Source organism: Mycotypha africana, assembly GCF_025528875.1.
Source record: "Mycotypha africana strain NRRL 2978 chromosome Unknown BDF20scaffold_1, whole genome shotgun sequence".
In the NCBI taxonomy this organism is placed as follows: domain Eukaryota; kingdom Fungi; phylum Mucoromycota; class Mucoromycetes; order Mucorales; family Mycotyphaceae; genus Mycotypha; species Mycotypha africana.
The window spans coordinates 664,907-684,128 of NW_026515725.1; the positions used below are offsets into that span (position 1 = coordinate 664,907).

The 19,222-nt window shown below is 37.2% G+C and overlaps 5 protein-coding genes across 5 annotated transcripts; 4 read left to right on the forward strand and 1 right to left on the reverse strand.

Moving 5' to 3' along the window:
• Positions 1-3,929: 3,929 nt before the first annotated feature.
• BDF20DRAFT_811117 (uncharacterized protein) lies at positions 3,930-4,680 on the forward strand (the record flags this gene model as incomplete). Its single annotated transcript, XM_053076656.1, has 3 exons — positions 3,930-4,302; positions 4,408-4,442; positions 4,552-4,680. 3 exons carry the CDS (start codon positions 3,930-3,932, stop codon positions 4,678-4,680), a joined length of 537 nt encoding a protein of 178 aa, XP_052940267.1.
• Positions 4,681-6,254: 1,574 nt separating this feature from the next.
• BDF20DRAFT_16185 (uncharacterized protein) lies at positions 6,255-8,826 on the forward strand. Its single transcript, XM_053074821.1, has 4 exons — positions 6,255-7,055; positions 7,148-7,633; positions 7,702-7,816; positions 7,904-8,826. The coding sequence occupies exons 1-4, from the start codon at positions 6,459-6,461 to the stop codon at positions 8,716-8,718; spliced, it is 2,013 nt and encodes a 670-aa protein (XP_052940268.1). The 5' UTR covers positions 6,255-6,458; the 3' UTR covers positions 8,719-8,826.
• A 61-nt stretch (positions 8,827-8,887) lies between these two features.
• On the reverse strand, positions 8,888-12,104 carry BDF20DRAFT_842197 (ras guanine nucleotide exchange factor domain-containing protein). Its single transcript, XM_053079486.1, has 5 exons — positions 11,680-12,104; positions 11,540-11,607; positions 9,506-11,447; positions 9,000-9,429; positions 8,888-8,936 (listed from the first exon to the last, which is right to left on the reverse strand). The coding sequence occupies exons 1-4, from the start codon at positions 12,051-12,053 to the stop codon at positions 9,000-9,002; spliced, it is 2,814 nt and encodes a 937-aa protein (XP_052940269.1). The 5' UTR covers positions 12,054-12,104; the 3' UTR covers positions 8,888-8,936.
• Positions 12,105-12,925: 821 nt separating this feature from the next.
• On the forward strand, positions 12,926-15,631 carry BDF20DRAFT_16386 (uncharacterized protein). Its single transcript, XM_053074823.1, has 6 exons — positions 12,926-13,368; positions 13,473-13,543; positions 13,615-13,650; positions 13,741-13,843; positions 13,938-14,686; positions 14,748-15,631. Exons 1-6 carry the CDS (start codon positions 13,212-13,214, stop codon positions 15,492-15,494), a joined length of 1,863 nt encoding a protein of 620 aa, XP_052940270.1. The 5' UTR covers positions 12,926-13,211; the 3' UTR covers positions 15,495-15,631.
• A 153-nt stretch (positions 15,632-15,784) lies between these two features.
• BDF20DRAFT_812791 (P-loop containing nucleoside triphosphate hydrolase protein) lies at positions 15,785-18,084 on the forward strand (the record flags this gene model as incomplete). Its single annotated transcript, XM_053076828.1, has 5 exons — positions 15,785-16,365; positions 16,462-17,122; positions 17,215-17,311; positions 17,384-17,533; positions 17,771-18,084. The coding sequence occupies 5 exons, from the start codon at positions 15,785-15,787 to the stop codon at positions 18,082-18,084; spliced, it is 1,803 nt and encodes a 600-aa protein (XP_052940271.1).
• Between the last annotated feature and the right edge of the window lie 1,138 nt (positions 18,085-19,222).

Here is a 19,222-nt window from a genome sequence, read left to right on the forward strand (position 1 = left end):
CTTTTTAATCGTGATTTACTGTAATTCCTCCATACCAGCACACCGATCACCATCCCTATGGCATTCTCGCCTTGCAATGGCATTAAATTGAAAGGAAATTGCCTAGGGTTATATCTCGGTTTGCTGCCAGGGAACTGGCTCACGGCAATAGGTAGCATTCTGCTTAAATTATCCATCAAATCTGTGTAGGATGCGATGGAGGTGTGAATGCTTAAATTGCCGTTTCTAACTGTTAAGGTCCATCCGCTCCTATCATTATCTCTGATTGCTTTCTTTGAAATATCTGCTTCCAGTTCACCAGCGACAAAGAGTGTCTTTTTTTTCTCTCGGCTTTCTTCACGACAGCTCTGCTGATGTTCGGCTTCACTGTCTGAAATAGGCTTTCTCGGTGCTGGCGGCAATTGTTTGTCAAAATCCAGAAACTGTGGTGGTGATATAGGTGCAAGTGTTGCAATATTGGAAGGCTCAAAACTTTTTAGGCGATCTACAAATCGCTTTATTTGCTGCTTTTCATCATCATGGTGATCATGCAACGATATGGGCGACGGATAATCGTCCGGCACGATAGACGACTGCTGCTGTTGTTGCATTTGCAGCCGCCTAGCTTCGTTCTCTTTTGATATCTTTAATACGGCTAGTTCATTTTCCATAGTAGCTATTTGATGTTCAAGCTCGTTGATTTGGGTAATATATTTCAATTCCTGTATATATTCGAGATCTTTCGGTGAAGGTATGACTTCATAAACACATTCGGTACCAGCTTTAAGACATCTAACAATGCAAAAAAAAAAAAAAAAAAAAAAAAAAAAAAAAAAAAAAAAAAAAAAAAAAAAAAAAGGAAGCATTATTAAAAGGTATGACTTCAAATTATCTTTGAGTGGTAAATACCTGGCGCAAGGCTGTTCATAGGAGCACCTTCGTTTTCGCTGTCGACACGCTAAAGCAAAAAGATTAGTCATTCGCTGATTTGTGCACGTTTACTTGGCAGAGAAAACTTACCTTTGCAAGGTGTCCTTCTCAACGGTGGTAGCTGGTCAGACATATTACTCTGCCATAGGAACAATAGGTAATGAGATTGTATGGATGATTAGTTCAGCTAATTTTTTATCGGTCGACTGTAATCAAACGTAAGCAAAGGAAATGAAGGGGTGCCTGTGCCACTCTGTAACGTCTGACTTGATATTCAATTTTTCTCATCGTTGCTCTGGGCGCAGAATCAAATTCAAGGTCAAACATAACCTGCCATTGTCGTAAAACAACACCTGTATTCTAAACGCAATAAATAAGAGAAAATAGCACCCATTGAACTCGGCCAAAATAAGAAATTTACTGTACATATACCATTTTCAACAGCATAGAAGGCTTTCAATAAGAAACCAGGCTTTTCCACTTACTTGTTTATTGATATGTATTCTATCATGAAGAGCCTTTAGTTGCGTTGCTTCAACATACTCTCTTTTACTGCTGCAGCAGATCACTTCATATTACAATTCAGTCTGAACACAAAGTAAGAAAAAATAGTTGAAAGAGTGATCATTTTTGGATATAGACGTGCATTCAGGTAGAATATTTAAATACATCATGCGCTGCAAATGGATTTTTCTTTCCCCAAAAATCTGATAAGATTCTGCTCCAGATTTCTGATGGTGCTGATTTTACCAAATTTTAAAACCACTTTTGCAGCATATTTTAAATTTGACTTTATTGAAGACGCTTTAGGTTTCCAGCTTCCTCTGACTTACCTTTCCTCAACTGCCGAGCAATATTTCAATAACAAGGAGCACACCTAAATGAACCTTTCCATTTTTTTAAGACAACAAATATAAATGTGAAGCATATTGAAAAATACGGATTAATTTTAACATTGACACATATTTCAGAAGCTTTCATATCTGTCGCTTATTGCTTTTTACATTTAGCCGTCCTGCAACTATGAGCAACTATTTCATATGCGCAGAAATGACACAGTAACCACATAACATGAAGAATTGGCACAAAAGTATTCTTAGTAATGTGATTCAGTCGCTCACGCAAAGGAGCTAGAAATATAGTCCTGCTTTTTTGTGTTGTAGTTGCTATTGTTTGAATAAAAGTCCGTGCAATGGCCGTTCTGACAATTTGGTTCATGCGAAAAGAATGGCCTGAGTCTTCTAAACAGTTTCTTTCGTGCTCTCCAAAATTTTTCAAATGTTGCTTCTCAATCTCTTTACGATAGTTGTTAATACTCAAAAACAAAAGAAAAAAAAGTGGCTGTGGGTTTATGGAAAAGTTTTTTACAAGATTTACCCTCTGTTGATTGAGAGACGTATCGTCCTTGACACTTTGTACGTTTGTTTTGACTTTGCGGTATTCGCTGATTTTAACTATAGGATCAAGAAAATGAAGAAGAGCACAAGAGAAGAATATACACAGAAGCTTAACGACATCAAACCAAAAAAAAAAAAGAACGAAAACTAAAATTACTGCTATTAATAGAGAATGATACTGTTTGCTGCCTCCGAAATGAGTGTATCGCGATCTATAGCCGACACTGATGTATTATGGTCAGATAATACTCAGTAAGTCAGATATTTCCGTAAAAGAAGAAGTCTTCTCTTAAGATGGATAATTGCTCGTTTATTCCAAAGTAGGTTGATTTGTCGTGTTATTCTGGCAGATCCAGGGTGATCATGCAGCTACATTTGTAATGCAATATCTATCGGCCACCAGGTATGTAGCTCAAATATTGTGAAAATGTTTATAGATGCTAGCTTGGAAGAGATATTCGTGCGTGGTGTTCCTTGATTGCGCGAACAGCCGTTGTATTTATAAAGAGTGAATGAGACTTTTATTTCCAATCATACTCTATTTCAAGAACAGAGAGCAGTGCCCTGACCTATTAAGTTCCGGTTGTTGAATCAATATATCCAGCGAGTACATATTACAATCCTGCTATAATCCAAACATCATACAACCATAGATAATCCAAGTAAAATATATTTCATAAATATATATCCTGTTCGATTCTTATGTAAGATTAGCTACCTCACATAATAGTTATATTTAATCCATATTCTTTTCTTATGTCATCTTTATTTATCATACATTTGATCTAGGTTTCAAATGTATGCAATCGAACACACCGCTTACCAAACGGGAACGAAGATATGAGCAGTACCCATATCTGAGATCAAGTTTTATTTTACTATTCCATTAGACGCTGTAAGTGATTCACTCATGTAAAATATAACCATCGTACCTCAAATACGACAAGCTTATTATCCTTGAAATATGGAAGAATTTTGATTAACATGGACGAGAGAAACACTCTATGCATGAACAGCGCGTTCTGAAAAATGATACTTTCTGTAATATTTAAGACTTTATGTAAGGCTTACCTAATTCTAATGTCTAGGTCCTAGCTCAATTGGCGTATGTAAGACTGCTTTCCATTGCAATTGTAATGCCAATATTACGTTGGAGATCAAAACTACTGAAGCGACAAAAAAAAACAAAGCTAGATTAGCTTTGTTCACTCATTAATTATCATTGTTTGAGAAGGGTCAAAAGTGAGGAATGAAATTTTGTAACAAACACTATTCTAATAATTACAGAGTTCGCTTTGAAGATCGTCTGTATTGTAACCTTACTTTTTACTTAAAAAGGTAAAACTGGCAATAAGAGCAAAACACATTTGAAGATTACAAACCGCAATCGGAGTATTCACAGTTTTTGGCAGATTCCTCTACACTTGAAGGTTCTTTATCAAGTAATAGGGTTAAAGCAGCTGTTCATCCCAAGTTGAAGCGACTTGAGCAAATCCACTCTGTATTTTCATGTAGCACTGATACGAACAACTTGCTTAAATGGAAAGTTTTTAATCTGCTGAATCCTTTTCCTCTATACGGGCCTCCTTCTTCTTCCCCATTGTCTTCTTTATCATTACCCTAATGCCGAATACTGTTCTTGAAAATTACGGTCGTATTTTTGTCAGTGATAAGCCTACTCATCCCGATGATTTCCGTGTTGTTTGCCAAGGCCCTCCAGAATCTTTTACAAGCAAGTTGGTTGCTCAACGCGCTTTCACCAAAGGAGCTGTCATTGCTCATATGGAGGGCCTTACACCTGGTGATAAACGTTATTCTACCGTTCAAATTTCAAAAGATAAGCACATTGAATTGAATAGCGACTTAGTTTTTATGAATCATTCTTGCGACCCCTCTGCTCATATGGATGTTGATGGTATGGTCGTGTCCGCTTTGAAAGATATATTGCCAGGTGATGAATTGACATTCTTTTACCCTTCTACCGAATGGGATATGGGTAAGATCTTTACTGCACCAAAAACACAGAAGTAAACCTGTCAACAACTTAGACCCTAACATTTGTACAATCAACGATCTATTATTTAAATATGATCAATAATAGCTCAACCCTTCACTTGCTGGTGTGGCGCGGCAAAAGTAAGTTTATGATGACGAATTTCAAGACTGTTGGTAGTGCTGTGTATCTGAATGTTGACTTGCAATATATACTAATCAAAAATATGTCTTATACCGTCTACACTTATAGTGCATTGAGGTAGTACGTGGAGCACATTATTTGTCGTCTGAAATTCTGAAGCAATTTCCCCTAAGTGAACATATCAAGGACTTGCTAAAAGAACGTGATGAGGAATCTTCAAAAACGTCGCAGCCCTGATACCGCGGAGCACTTTTTGATCAATCTCTCTTATTTGCGAAATAAAAGTCTTGTTGTATAGTAGCTTACATGAATCGAATAACCGCAGCTTAGGTATTGACAAGCCAGTAATGCAAAATTTTTGATGGTTTCTATAAGAGCATAATACTTCACTACTTGCATGTAGGATTTCTGAAGGAGCATGAAGAATTTAACTCATGTTGTATCTCAATGAATGGTGTAAAGCGACTCAGAAAAGGCTTCAACCATTGCGTCGTCGATAAATTTCGAAGATGCAGACCCTGAATGTTTGTTAAGCACTCATTCTGAGTCTTCCATAATATGTTAACAATAATGTGTATGGCATTATCTGCTGCTAGGAATTTATCTTTTTCTTTTCTTACATACGGTCAATGATTTGACCGCTTTACAAGCACTTAACAAACACAATAAGCTCGGTTAACATGACCTCATCCAGACGATATGTCAAAATCATTGTAAGCAGTCTCTCTCGAGGGAAGGGGCTACGAGCGAATGAGTTGTACAGTCGACTGATCTTGAGTTCTCCGTTCATAGTTACAATGCTCAGGGATAAGGTAGGCACCCTATTGACTGCAGTCCATGAAAGCCAAAAAAGAGTAATTAAGTATACATACAGAACAGCAGCATTTCAGCGTGTTATAATAAACTGCCATACTTTTTTAGAAGCTATATGTAGGATTGTAATGAAGCTGGCCACTCAAAAGAAAATCAAAAAATCTCGCTTATCACTAGTCAACGTAGAAGCAATGTATTAGGCTTATCGTAACACAAATCAAGGAAGATATTTGAAGAAGCTTGTTGAAGTGAAAGGGAGCATAATATCATTACATCATATATATAACCTTTAAAAACATTGACAACCAAAAACATCAGCAACAAAATCCTTTCGACTAAAAGCCTGTCATTGCTTAGTTCAAAAAATTAATTGTTGCTTTTTTTCGGGATCTGCAACCCGCATCAATGAGACAGAGTCTAAATCCGGGAAGATCCAGATCATAAAACGATGCTGCTGAAGTGAACAATGTGGAAAAAATCGAACCACTTTTAATAGGGATTCGTTATCGTAACTACATGTTACTGCACCCGACAGAAACCTTATTGACAATTTAATGACTGTTTTATTGATAATCCACTTTTTTTACTAATACGATAATGACATGCATGATCTAATCTAATTTTTTTGACACCATGAGCATATACTTTCTTCGAAGCATAGTATGCTTAACGAGACCCTTCCACAGCTTTTTTGATAAACAGTATTTTCTTCTTAAGAGCAGTGGCAATCCATGTATATAACAAGGACCCTTTGTATAATTTGTTTGACTAAAAACACGAAGTATAGAAAGCATCCCAATGCTTGTTGTTCAGACGCTCAAACTTTTTTTTTCCCAATAGTCCTGAATAAAGATTTCTCTCTCAGTTCTGAAACATGACCTCTAGTAAACTGGTTTATGATTTGAAGCTGGAAAGCCCAAAAAGACATTCCAACGGATAAGGCCCAATATCTCTCAAAAAAAAATACCACACACAGCCGGCGAACAGGATCTTTCCAACCATTGTATTGATTTGTCAACCACACCCCTCCCTTTGTTGGTGCCTTGGCTATTTCTGTTCAATTTTTTTTTCCTCGAATTTTTCTTCATCTTTCATATTTTTCGCTGCTGTGTTATCTTTTGCTTCCCTCACTCTTTTTGCTTATTTTTCTCTTTTTTTGTTATACTTCTTCCTTCCTTTTTTGGCTCTTATCTACATAAAATATGGGCAATACTACTTCTGTAGGAAAACGGAAACTGACTGCCCATGAAAGTAGAAGCCGAGATAGCAAAAGCAGCATCAGTAAAACTAGTGATAGGGATTCGTATACCAATACTCAGAATAAATATGATCGACATAGCCAAATAGTAAGCAACTCTAGTTTTTCGATGCCCAAAAAACCAAAGCAGAGCAGTTCTTCACGAAAGTTATCATCGATCGCATCGACACCCACGCAAAACTCATCAACATCTATAAATATGATACGCCGACCTTCCTCTTCCTCTTCTTTTACGGCGAACTCCAATTCAGTATTAGGCGACAGGAAAGAAAATGTGCAGAAACTGACGGCCAGATCACCACCGCCTACCAATATAACTAGTTCTATGGAACGTGTTCAGTATTTTTGTCGGTTAACGCCGAGAGCATCTTTTTCAACTGTGCAATCACCACAGATGAATGCAAATATGACTGCGGCAACAGATTACTTTTCTACAAATATAAGCTCGGCTATAACACCACCTCCAGGGCTCTGTAGAAGAAGTTCTTCCAGATATTGTCTTCCAGCAGACGATCATGAACAAGACCGCTTAACGAACACTGTAAGTAAATTAATTAATTGCTTATTGCTCCTTCAATCCAGCAAGTGTGAACTTATTCCCTTTCCTTCCTGCCACTTGCGATTATCCTATAGCATTATGTCATAAAGCATTGCTTTGGTGATAACTTTTCTGCACCTGTGCATGATCTATTGACTCGATCTGTCTCCATGGCTTACAGTAATAATAATAGTGATTCCAACATAATTAATAGCAGCTTACCCAACTTAGAAAATACATTATCTTCCAATGTATCGTCTACTACAACAAGCACAGCGTCATCTGTCAAAAACTGCAATATCTCAACCACTCGACAAAGCAGTTGGTTAACTACAGTCAAAGTGCTTGATGTTGCTTGTGGTTCAGGTGTATGGGTGCTAGACATGGCCAGCCACTATCCTAATTCCCATTTCTACGGGATTGATTGCGCTCCTCTCTTCCCTTCAAGCATTAAACCACCCAATGCTTATTTTCAACAATGTAATGTGCTAGAGCCTGAAGGATTACCATTTCCTGATGAGTATTTTGACTATGTTCATATGCGCCTTGTTTACAACAGTTTTTCTGCAGACGAACTAAGGGTAAGGAAACAATATCTCAACCTAAATTAACTGAAAAGATTGATATCTCACGCGCTTTGAAACCTTAGTTTGTTTTAAATGAAATCAATCGTGTGTTAAAACCAGGAGGTTATGTTGAACTTCGAGATGTTCAACCTTATCTCAAAAACCCTGGACCTATAACCGATTCTATATTTTCTGTTTGTAAGTAAGAAAAAAAAAACAAGCTAAGCATCCATTTGATATTGATAACAATATAGTAAAATCATAACACACGTTTCTCATTATCAGTTCCAGATCGTATGCAAGAAATATACGGAGTTGATATTACTTGGACAAATGATATACCTGACATTCTTGCTAAATATGCAAGACTTACTGATATTCACTATCAAGAAGCCAATCTTTACTATGGCGGTGAAGGACCCTTAGCGACTGCAGTCAATGCATGTCTCACGGATCCATTTCACAGTTACAAAGATTTCTTTCTAAGAGCATATCACCTAACCCCCGAAGAATATGAAGAGACAAAAAACAGCATATTAAAGGAATATACCCAATATCGATCTTACCTTACGTACTGCATGGGTTGGGGAAGAAAACCATTGGTAGCGATACAGCCTTTAATGATGCTGATGGCAAACCCGACTATCGCTACCAACAGTATCACTCCTATTCCTACTCCTGCTCCTACTCCTAAAATTTATACTACCACTATTGCCGCCACTGCTCGTTCCACTGCTATTAGCAATCATAATACCGACGTTTCTATTCCATCAGCTGATTCCACGTCTTTATCGATACCCAACATACCTACTCCATCTAAAATGAATGATTCAAGCAATACCCGTATCTGTCAAGCAGCAGCTCAAACTCCACCTTTGTATTTATCAAACACAGCCGCTCCTATTTCCACAGCAGCGCCTACTACAGCCACCACAACACCTTTATTATCTCCTAATACGTCTACAAACAGCATAATGAATATTTTTTCAAACAATGAGTGTAATACTATAGCCGAGAATAACAGCACTGATGAGATGGAATCTTTCATTCTGGAAAACGTGTTTGATATTGCACATTTGACAGATGGTTTTACAGAATAACTCGGACCATTTTTGTCTTCATATATATGTATGTTTGTATTTATTCGATTATCACATAGTTGAAGAAACTTTTCTTTTGTACATAGACCTTTTTATTTGCTACCAACATTTTGAGTAAAAATTCATGTTTTTGTTTTTAAAATTAAAGACACCAATTTGTAAAAGGTTCGCTCCAGATTCCCATTTAAATGATGAAAAAGTGGAAGACATTTTCCATTTAATAGATAAAAACAATTGTAATTAGATATTAATCGGTTAGAGAGTGTTATGCGCTATACTTATTATATAAACGTTGTCGTGTTAATATTGATAGCAGTAGGAGTTGACGTAGAAGCCGTAGTAGTTGTTGTTGTTGTCTGTTGTGTCGCTGTTGCGGCTGTAGACATGTTGTTGCTACTACTTCTACTAGTCCTCGTTGATGACGAAATAGAGGGTGATGGTTTTAAAGAAGAAATTCTAGGCTCGATCGTGATGGATTTTTCATACTGTTCATCTTCCGTAAAAATCTTGGACTGACCAATAAAAGAAATGATCTTAGGATCCGGTATTATGCTGTATAAAAAGCCATTCTGTTGTTGTTGTTGTTGAAATCGTAATACTTCAAGTATAGATTCGCCTATTAGAGAAAACTTCTTCCAGTGCACTTTTCCATCTTGAAGGAAATCTTTATTGGCTTCGTCCAGGGATATCAAATCTTGTTGGTGGATTCCTCTATATAGTAAATAAAAAAGACTGGGTAAGTATAACATGAATATGTTTCTATCAAAATAAAAGATATCAACGTTACAAGTAAGGTATTCCGGGTATGACATCAGTATCATGGTTTCTTAGAGCAGTCCTATAATTCGAAAATGATTTTTCTGAACTCATCAACGTCTCCAGTTCCAAAAACTGATCGTACAAAGGCCTATTTTTGCGTTGAAGTAAGGCGCGCGTTTGCCTTAATCGAGAAATGGCAGCATTATTCATACCTGCTAACACGGCCATCAATGTATTATAATTTTTGAGTTGCTTGAGTTCCAAGGCAATCTTCATACATTGTTCAAACACAAGCACGCGTTGGTCCAATTCTGTTATTTTCAAGATGATAGTAGCTATCCAGCCGGACATGAAATTGAAATGTTCAATTGAAGCGTATAAAGGATTATTCAGTAAAGTACTATTACTGTTGTTATTGTTGTTGTTGGCACTATTCTCGCTATTAGCATTTCCTTTATCTTCGCTCCGATGAGTTAATTGCTGCTGTTGAACTAAGTAAGAATGCTTAATCCATAATCGTCGAAGGAAATCACGCGGTTGTATTTGTTGGAATAACTTCATTTCAATCCATGTCAACTGTTCGGCTATTTTGCTGGGTTGTATCAATGTAATAAAGAAAACGATATCCTCTAGAATGATAGAGGTTGTTCTAGAAGGTGATGGTAATAATGAAGATAGTTGTTGATCATTGAAAGAAGAAGAGTGCGACATGCTAGCAGTAGTAGTATCATCGAACAATCGAACTCCACCTGCGAAAATAGCCAAGCGATTCAGTTCTGCTTGTTGTTGTTGCTGATGCTGTCGTTTTTGCTGCTGCCTGAGACTATTGCTGTTGTCGTTGCTCAGGGCTGTAAAAATAGTGGATGAGGAGACTGAGTGATATTTTTGTAAGAATAAAGGAACGATGGGTGTTGACTTTCTTCTTGTCCTCTTTTTAGCAGCTTCTGCTTCAGCAAGATCAATGCTGTTGTGATCAAGGGAAGTTGAGTTAGTTGTTGCTGTAGACGTTAGGGTGTTATGAATGCTACTGCTGCTTTGAAAGAAATAAAGAGACCTTCTTCTTGATTTATCATTCTTATAAGGTGTATTCAAGCCATTGCTACTGCTATTGTTGAGTTGAGTGAGTTTCGAGGAATTGCTTCGCTTCAATAAGGTACTGACAGACGGTTTTAAGGAGAAAAAAGAACTGAACGAAGTAGGAGACGTAGGTGTCTTTGGGTAATCCTCTTCTTCTTCCTCTCCATCGTCTTCATCGTTACTATTGCTGCTACTGTCAAAATTGCTTTTCAGAACAGACAAAGTCGAAGAGGAGAGTGCTATACCGGATCGTTTACTCATCACACTGCAGGTACTCTTACTGATGGAAGGAGTAGGTGACAACAGAGAAGGTTCGTTCAAAAGCCATTGATGATTATCCTCTTCCGACCCCGCTGTCATAGTTGTTGCAGCAACAGTAGATGGTGCTGTCTGCGATGACATTGTAGTTCCACTGAAATAGCCACTGTCCTTTTTTGCATCCTCCTTCTTTCTTTGAAACAGAATATCCTCCTCTTCTTGTCTTTGAGATGGTGAGGCGACACCCCACAAAGCATCAATATCCAGCGCTGGTGCCTCTCTTGACGTAAATAAGACAGATACTTTCTGGTGCATCGACTGAAAATGTTTGAATTTTGAGATTCGTATCAAAAAGTCGGATAATAAACGACGCGTTACAGGACTTTTGAAATCGTTCCAATAATGAGATAACCAGTAACTGAAGATGCTACTGATCTTTTCCTGGCGATAGCTCGGTATAAGTAAGCCAAATTTTGCAGCTGTTGCTTGGCTGTTACTGTTGTTGTACTGTTGGAGTTGATTAAGATCCATTTCAAATCTTTGCACAAGAATAGATACTAAATCAATAGGCCGCATGAACTTGCGGAAAACAGTCAAAAAGATAATCATACTATTTCTTTCAGCATTACTGCCTCCTATTTTTTTTTTTTTTTAATTCTTGATATTAGTCGTCTCTTCTATCTCCGTTCAGCATCTTTTTCTTTTTTTTTTTTTTTTTGTTGCTCACCTTCGGCTGGCTTTGTTAATAATATCTGATCTACAACTTCAGCAATAACTTTATGAGAGCGGTAAAGACTGTAAAAAGTACAAAGAGTTAGCCTCACTGTGGTACCAACGGTGATTACAATAAATAATCTTTTAATTTACATTGGCGCCTTTTTTTGCTGAGAGCCGTTATTGTTATTATGGGTGGCAATCAGGGGCTTTTCATGTGGCAGACTCGGTAACGATATTTCCTTATGCTTCAGTAGCTTGTGATTCTTCTTTTGTTGCTTTTTCTTGTTCTTCTTTAGCTGTTGATGGAATTCTAGTACGCCGTTTAATTGACTCGAAGAAAGTAAATGTTTATCAGCGTAGAGAAACAACAAAACATGCTGCTGCAATAATTGTGTAGATGATGTCGACCATTGGTTCATTTCAATGACTTGCAATCCATACATACTATTGATAAAGATAGGGTGATGATGCTGTTGATGTTGCTGTTGTTGTTGTTGACTATTAACACGTAAATTAATTAGCATGCAAGGGATGTGATGCGATAGAAATGTATGGTTGATTTTTGGTATCCAATGGTCCAAAGAGGAAGAAGACTTGCTATCGATAAAGCAGACAAAGACACCATCCAAGGACTTGAGATCCTTCACGGGTGCAATGTAGTTAAAGTATTGGTTGATCTGCACCGTGTAGTGTTCATTATTCTTCAACCGATACAAACTCACTATTAAGTCCCAGCGAGCAATAAGTATATGCACTTTTACGACTGTTTTACTCTACGTTGAAACGCATGCACAAACCTTCTTTTAAATCACTGTTGAGATCACTGTCAGTCTGTTCTTCTTCTGCTCGGATCAAGCCCAGATTATGTATTAAGGTTCGGCTGTCAACACTTTTGCTATTGTTATAAACTATTCCCAATACAAAATTGACCTTCATATAGGCCGTTAATAAAAGCGCTTACTCGTTTTAGACATTAGCGGTCATTCAACTTACCTTATTTGAATGCTTTTGATGGTTATTCGTATTATTATTGTTACTGTTGAATGATGATGAAAGAAAAAATGTATTTCTGATCTTTCTTGACAGCCACAAAGATTTCATTTTAGACATAATATAAAAATTTTTTGTTATAAAAAAAGACGAAAGAAAAAGAAGGGAAAAATGAGAGGAAAGGGGAAAGCTGAAGTGGACGAAGCGGGAAAGAAATGAAAGGTCTTGTTATTAAGAAAGAGCGAGAGAGATACAGAAAGAGAAAGGGGATCTAAAAGAAGGCAAACTCACATCGAGCTCTTTATAGTCCTCTCTCTCTACCCAAATGATCATTTGTTTCATTCTTTTGCTTTCAGATATGGTTGATTATTGTTATTTTTGTTTATTGTAGATTTTGTTAGTAAATGTGGGGTAGAAGAAAAATACCAGACATAATATTAGTCTTAAATGCCACTCAGCACTTGGAATAACAACAGCCAATAGGAAAAAGCAGCTGCAAACCCGCACAAAACTTCTCAATTAGAAATTGCTTTGTATGTCATTTTCTTTCATATTTCTAATAATTACATTCAACTTTGTTACCACTCTTTATAGCTGTTTGTTTTGTTGCTGCTGTAGAGAGCTCCTATTTTTTCGTACATATATTACGCTTAACTTTTATGGCATACTAACTTGTAGTAAGAAGATCCCGAATGTCATCATCTTCTAATTACCACTTGCCAACTATTGCAGCTGTTGCAGGGATTGCCTTGGCTGCTTCAGGTTACGTACTTTCTACGTCCAATAACAGTACTAACGCTTATGAATTGAAGAAACGGAGAAGAAGAATCAAATCCAAAATACAAAAAGGTAGCAAAGCGAGCTTTTTTTTTTGTTTCCTGGTTTTATTTTTCTCGTAGCTTGAATAGCCCAGCTCATACACAATTTCTTTTCCCTTTTCTACGAAAATATAGAACGAGACGGCCAATATATACTTGGTCTAACCAATTCAGAAAACTACTGTTTCTTAAACTCGATTTTACAGGTTATTTCTAAATGGAAAGTATGCTAGTTTAACCTTTTAGTGACTCATGGTCCGCTTATTTCATTCCGTAGGCATTTGCGACTTTACCCAGCTTACGTTCTTATCTGGTAAGACATACATTTCCTGCCACAATTTTCTTTAGAAGGCGAAGAAAAGCTCTTTACTCATTAGCTATATCTTGTCACTCACTGATTCAGGCAGAACGCGTTGACGAACAAGGTGATGAATCAACACCTACGGTGCCCCAGAATGAATTCATATTGCAATCCGTTGCTTGTGCTTTATATGCCACCATAGAAAGTAATGCATAAATCTAGATGAAGCGCAAACAGCTTGGGATGCATATATTATACAGAAATGTTAACTGATACAATGTTTCATTGACATACATTAGTGTTAAACAGACCTTTGCCGAAAGCTAAGTCTATTACTCCTGACGATTTCTCAAGAGCTTTAGAAAGAAAATTTGGAGCAAAAATAAACCCTGACCAACAAGACGCCCATGAACTTTTTCAGATCATATCCAGTGTATTAACATCCGAGGAAGAAGTTCAATATAAAGAAAATGCGCCTTCTCTGCTAGACTCGACTGTTTTACGAAATTTGACGATGAATGATAATTATAACGGTGGACCAACAGCATCAGGAACGACAACAACAACAACAGACGTCAACAGTGATCAATTTGAAACCTCATCTGTTTCCTCTTTTGGGACAACAGCATCTATGTGGAGTTCATTTTCTGTGTGTACAGTAGGTGGGCATCTACGCCCTCGGAGACGTACACCTAGGAATCCGTTCACAGGTCTCGCAGCGTCTAAGATCAGTTGTATGAATTGTGGTTATACAGCACCTATTCGACACCATACGTTTGATAATATATCCTTGAATTTACCATCACAACAAATACCCACCAAGTGTGCATTGGAAAGCTTATTGAAGAATTACACAAAGGTTGATGTTTTGACAGACTATCAATGTAAAAAATGCTCCCTTATGGCTACATTGAATGCGACAGAAAAAGAATTGAGTTCTCTGATAGAGGAGCATGGGTTTTCTACAACGGATGAGCGAGTCGCACAATTAACTTTCAATATAAGAAGATTGAAGGATGCCTTAAATTCAAATGTAGAAGCTAGCATGGTAAGCATTTCTTTTGCTATAGTCTATGGATTCAGCTATTTACATCTGTGCATTTATATAGCCTGGGATCCAGTTGGTAACACCCCCTTCACCTTCACGTACGACGAAGCAAACCATGTTTGCCAATCCACCCAAAGCATTATGCCTGCATATTTCCCGCTCTATTTACCACCCATCAGGCATGATCATGAAGAATCATTGTCCAGTAGAGTTCCCTGAATACCTTGATTTAGCTCCATTTACCACGAATGGTTATTTGAATACGACTGAGCCAACTGTGTCACTCAGCTCTCCGACGCCATCAGCATCTGGTACTTCCTTACCGCAGACGATACGTACAAGCCGAACCAGTCTAGTCTATTTACGTAATATGGCCAATGGATATCGGTTCTACCATCATCCTTCAATAAGTGGTCATAACAATATGGGGTTGAAGGGAATAGCGCTTATGAAGCAGCTGAATAAGAACAACAACGGCAAGCATCATCCAGCCAATGGTGTTGATGATGATAGAATCATCCAGAGTGCTCTACCTTCACTTTCTGTCTTGCCAATGAACCGTTCCATACAGTATAGATTATGTGCAGTGATTGTTCATTATGGAAATCATCATTCCGGGCACTTTGTTACTTACAGAAGAAAAAAGTTACCAACAGGGCACGAAGTTAGAAGCCCTTTCATGAGCTCAACGCCCAAAAAAGAGGAACCTGTCAAATTCTGGCGCTGTAGTGATGAAGTGATTGAGGAAGTTGATTTGGATACAGTATTAAAGAGCGAAGCTTATATGTTGTTTTATGAACGAAATTAAAAAGAGCCATATCATTATGTAAATGACTAAAAAAGAATGGTCCCCCCGCTGCGGTTTATAATTTGATTTATTTTTTCCCTTTTTATTTTTGGGTGAGTTTAAGGATTTCTATTGATCATCGTTTGCCATTAATACTATAAAATCGTTCATTACAAGTAATTATGAACAGAAACAATGAAGATAATACCACTGTAAGCGTTTTCTTTTAACTGAAGCAAAAAAATAAATAAATAAATAAAATAAAGGAATGTATTGTACTCATCTTGTACTTTTATACAACATTCATACCAATGCGTTTGTTCTATAAGTTACTCGAAGATGAAGAGGATGATTACGTACCTTACGTTCCCATTAAGCAAAGACGCCTAGAAAAACTACATAAATATGCAACTCAACGACGAATGACACACGATTTACGAGATCGATCAAGCAATGATGAAGGATCAGAAGAAGACGAAGCTGTGCAAGCAGGACCGAGGGCCAATATCAGTTTACTTGATCAAACAGTTCAACAGAGAAAGCAGATTCCTGAAAAAACAGAGGAAGAAAAGAGACTAGAGGAGGAAAGGAGGATTGAAGAGGCTCAGGCGCGCCATAAAGCATTGGTTTCTGTACAAGAATCAGCCCATGGATTGATATACACAGACCCCATTAAGACGTCTTGGTCACCACCAAAGTGTATTTTACAACAAGGAGAAGAATTTCACCAAGCTATACGTGAAAGATATCATATTTTAGTGGAGGGAGAAGATCCTGTGCCACCCATTCGATATTTTGAAGATATGAAGCTGCCATCAGTTATTTTAGATTATTTGAAGGATAAAAAGATTCTAAAGCCATCCCCCATCCAAATTCAAGGCTTACCCGTAGCGTAAGTTGTTGTGAGAATGCAGTGAAAGAAAAAGAGGATGCGAAAACTTACCCATTTTTTTTTTCTCCCTTGATCGCGACGCTTTTATACGAGCAGATTGACGGGCCGTGATATGATTGGTATCGCATTCACGGGTTCAGGCAAAACATTGACTTTCTCACTTCCTCTCGTTTTGTTTGCTTTGGAAGCCGAAGTGCGATTGCCACTAGTTCAAGGGGAAGGCCCTATCGGCATGATCCTCTGTCCTTCCCGTGAATTAGCGCGTCAAACGTACGACGGTCTCAACGCGATGTCAGAAGCCCTCTCAAAATCCGGAAAATACCCTGAACTGCGTTCTCTTTTATGTATCGGTGGCATCGACATGCGTGATCAACAAGACGTGCTTTATCGCGGGTTCCATATGGTGGTCGCTACCCCTGGTCGTTTAATGGACATGCTTAACAAAAAGAAATTCAACCTAGACAATTGTAAATACCTATGCATGGACGAAGCAGATCGTATGATTGATATGGGTTTTGAGGATGATGTGCGAACCATCATGTCTTTCTTTAAAAGTCAACGTCAAACGCTTTTGTTTTCAGCTACTATGCCCAAGAAGATCCAAGAGTTTGCGTTGTCTGCACTTGTTAAACCGATGGTGGTGAATGTCGGTCGTGCAGGTGCGGCTAATTTGGATGTCATACAGGAAGTCGAGTATGTGAAACAAGAGGCAAGAATGGTTTACTTATTAGAATGCTTACAAAAGACACCACCACCCGTAAGTTGTACACACAAAGAAAAAGTTACCATGATGATATCATCATTGATTGTAATTTCTTTTTTTTTTTTCAAAAAAAATGTTTGATGCAGGTACTTATTTTTGCTGAAAATAAAAATGATGTGGATGATATACATGAATATTTATTGTTGAAGGGTGTAGAAGCAGTGGCCATTCATGGCAGCAAAAGTAACGCTACATTCGATATAAAATGAAATTTATCCTAAGTCTAATTACCTATGTACTTATAATAATTTATAGCTCAAGAAGAACGTGAATATGCTATCAACTCCTTTAAAAGTTACAAGAAGGATGTACTTGTGGCTACAGATGTGGCTTCCAAAGGTCTAGATTTTCCAGAAATCAAACATGTTATCAATTTCGATATGCCCAAGGAGATCGAAGATTATGGTAAGTGGGGAAAAAAATAAGTGAGGAATAGAAGAAATAAGAAAGAAAAAGAAAGAAAAAGAAGACTGAAAAAGAAGTAAGGAGGTTACTACAGTGGCTTCTTTACTTGTTCTTCTCCCCTTCTTTTTGAATTGAGTTTTCCTTTTTTTGCTCCCTTTTGAGAGTGAAACAAATGGGCAAGCTAACAAATTTGGCCCTGGACTAAAAAAAAAAAAATTTTTTAAAATTGTTATACAGTACATAGAATTGGTCGTACAGGTCGTAGTGGTAAAACTGGTATTGCAACGACTTTTATCAATCAACAATGCTCTGAACAGATTCGACTTGATTTGAAGCATTTACTAAGAGAAGCCAAACAAAAAATCCCGCCGTTTTTGGCAGCTATGGAAGATCCTATGGAGAAATATGGAGGGCAATTGCTCTCTGGTGGTTGTTCCTTCTGCGGCGGTCTGGGTCATCGTATTAATGATTGTCCAAAATTAGAACAGCAAAGAAGACAGCAAATGAACACTATGATGAGCAGAAGCCGGGGTGATGGAGGAGGCTTTTAATGTAATCCTCAACTCATTCATACTGCATCATACTGTATACAATTGGTGCAATTTTATTTTTTGCGGTCTGAAGTTTTTCTGGTTTTTTTTTTTTGGCCTCTTTGCTGAATCATCATTATTGTCATTTTCCGATGAGAATAAAAGCAGGAAACAAGTATCACTTAAAATTGTGTTCTACATGATTGTTTTCTCCCATTTTCACTTTAACAGCAATAGGTAAGATCAAGGGCAATTTATGCTTCTCAATGTTCACTGACTATTTAACCCAAAGTTGCCTTTGATAAAACAGATAAAAGCATATTGCACCTTTATTAACGTCTTAAACTGGCTTATTCTTCTACATCTTCATTTAATTTATAACGACCATATTGCGATTTCCATGAATGTCTATTATCGATAAATTCAGGGAGTACAACATGGCTTTATATGGTTACCAAAATGACGTCTCTGGTCCGCTCCTTAATACCCTTTTTTAACAGTAAGCAAAAATAATTTTTGACCAGAAATGGTTTATTCCGTAACTTTCCAATACGTACATCCGAACATTCTGGAACTGAAGATGAAAAGCTTCTATTCCCAAAAATAGCATGATCATTTTATGATTTGGGATATTTTAAACAAACGAGAAAGGGTTTTTTTTTTGCTTTGGAAGGAATTTTCTTCTTTACGATCTTCTTTTAACTTCTATTCCTTGTTCGTTTTTCTCTTTCTTTTTCTTTTGAAACCGAGAATTTTTTGATTTTCATTTCTTTCTTCACTTTTTTTGTTTTCGTCTTTTTCGCAAACGTTCTCTCAACTTCTATAATTGTTCTTCTACATCAGATCCTATTTCTTTACCCAAAAAAAAAAAAAAGAGACCAAGCTTTTTTGATTGATTGAGTAATGTAGAGAACCTATGGACACATTTTTATGCTTAATCTTTGTGATTAAAAAAAAAAAAAAAAAATTGAAGAGAGTGTTGAGATATGAAAAAGAAATGTTATACAAAGAAAGCTAACTTTTTTTTTTCTGCACTGATTTTCTTCTCCTACAATCACTCGACTTTTTATACAGTAGCTACGTAAAGTGTAGCTGTTCTTAAGTGGTCTTCATTTATTCATTTTTTCATTTGTTTAAAACGTCATCTTCATTATAACTC

What these genes read in the sequence shown, in the direction of transcription:
- BDF20DRAFT_16185 (XM_053074821.1), top strand. Translation starts at nt 6,459, where the DNA reads ATGGGCAATACTACTTCTGTAGGAAAACGGAAACTGACTGCCCATGAA. An exon ending in TTTCTGCAGACGAACTAAGG is followed by an intron (nt 7,634 to 7,701) that starts GTAAGGAAACAA and finishes TTGAAACCTTAG; the next exon opens with TTTGTTTTAAATGAAATCAA. An exon ending in CGATTCTATATTTTCTGTTT is followed by an intron (nt 7,817 to 7,903) that starts GTAAGTAAGAAA and finishes TCTCATTATCAG; the next exon opens with TTCCAGATCGTATGCAAGAA.
- BDF20DRAFT_842197 (XM_053079486.1), bottom strand. Translation starts at nt 12,053, where the DNA reads ATGCTAATTAATTTACGTGTTAATAGTCAACAACAACAACAGCAACAT. An exon ending in CAGCAAAAAAAGGCGCCAAT is followed by an intron (nt 11,608 to 11,679) that starts GTAAATTAAAAG and finishes TACTTTTTACAG; the next exon opens with TCTTTACCGCTCTCATAAAG. An exon ending in ATTAACAAAGCCAGCCGAAG is followed by an intron (nt 11,448 to 11,539) that starts GTGAGCAACAAA and finishes AAAAAAAAATAG; the next exon opens with GAGGCAGTAATGCTGAAAGA.
- BDF20DRAFT_16386 (XM_053074823.1), top strand. Translation starts at nt 13,212, where the DNA reads ATGTCATCATCTTCTAATTACCACTTGCCAACTATTGCAGCTGTTGCA. An exon ending in CAAATCCAAAATACAAAAAG is followed by an intron (nt 13,369 to 13,472) that starts GTAGCAAAGCGA and finishes ACGAAAATATAG; the next exon opens with AACGAGACGGCCAATATATA. An exon ending in CCAGCTTACGTTCTTATCTG is followed by an intron (nt 13,651 to 13,740) that starts GTAAGACATACA and finishes TCACTGATTCAG; the next exon opens with GCAGAACGCGTTGACGAACA.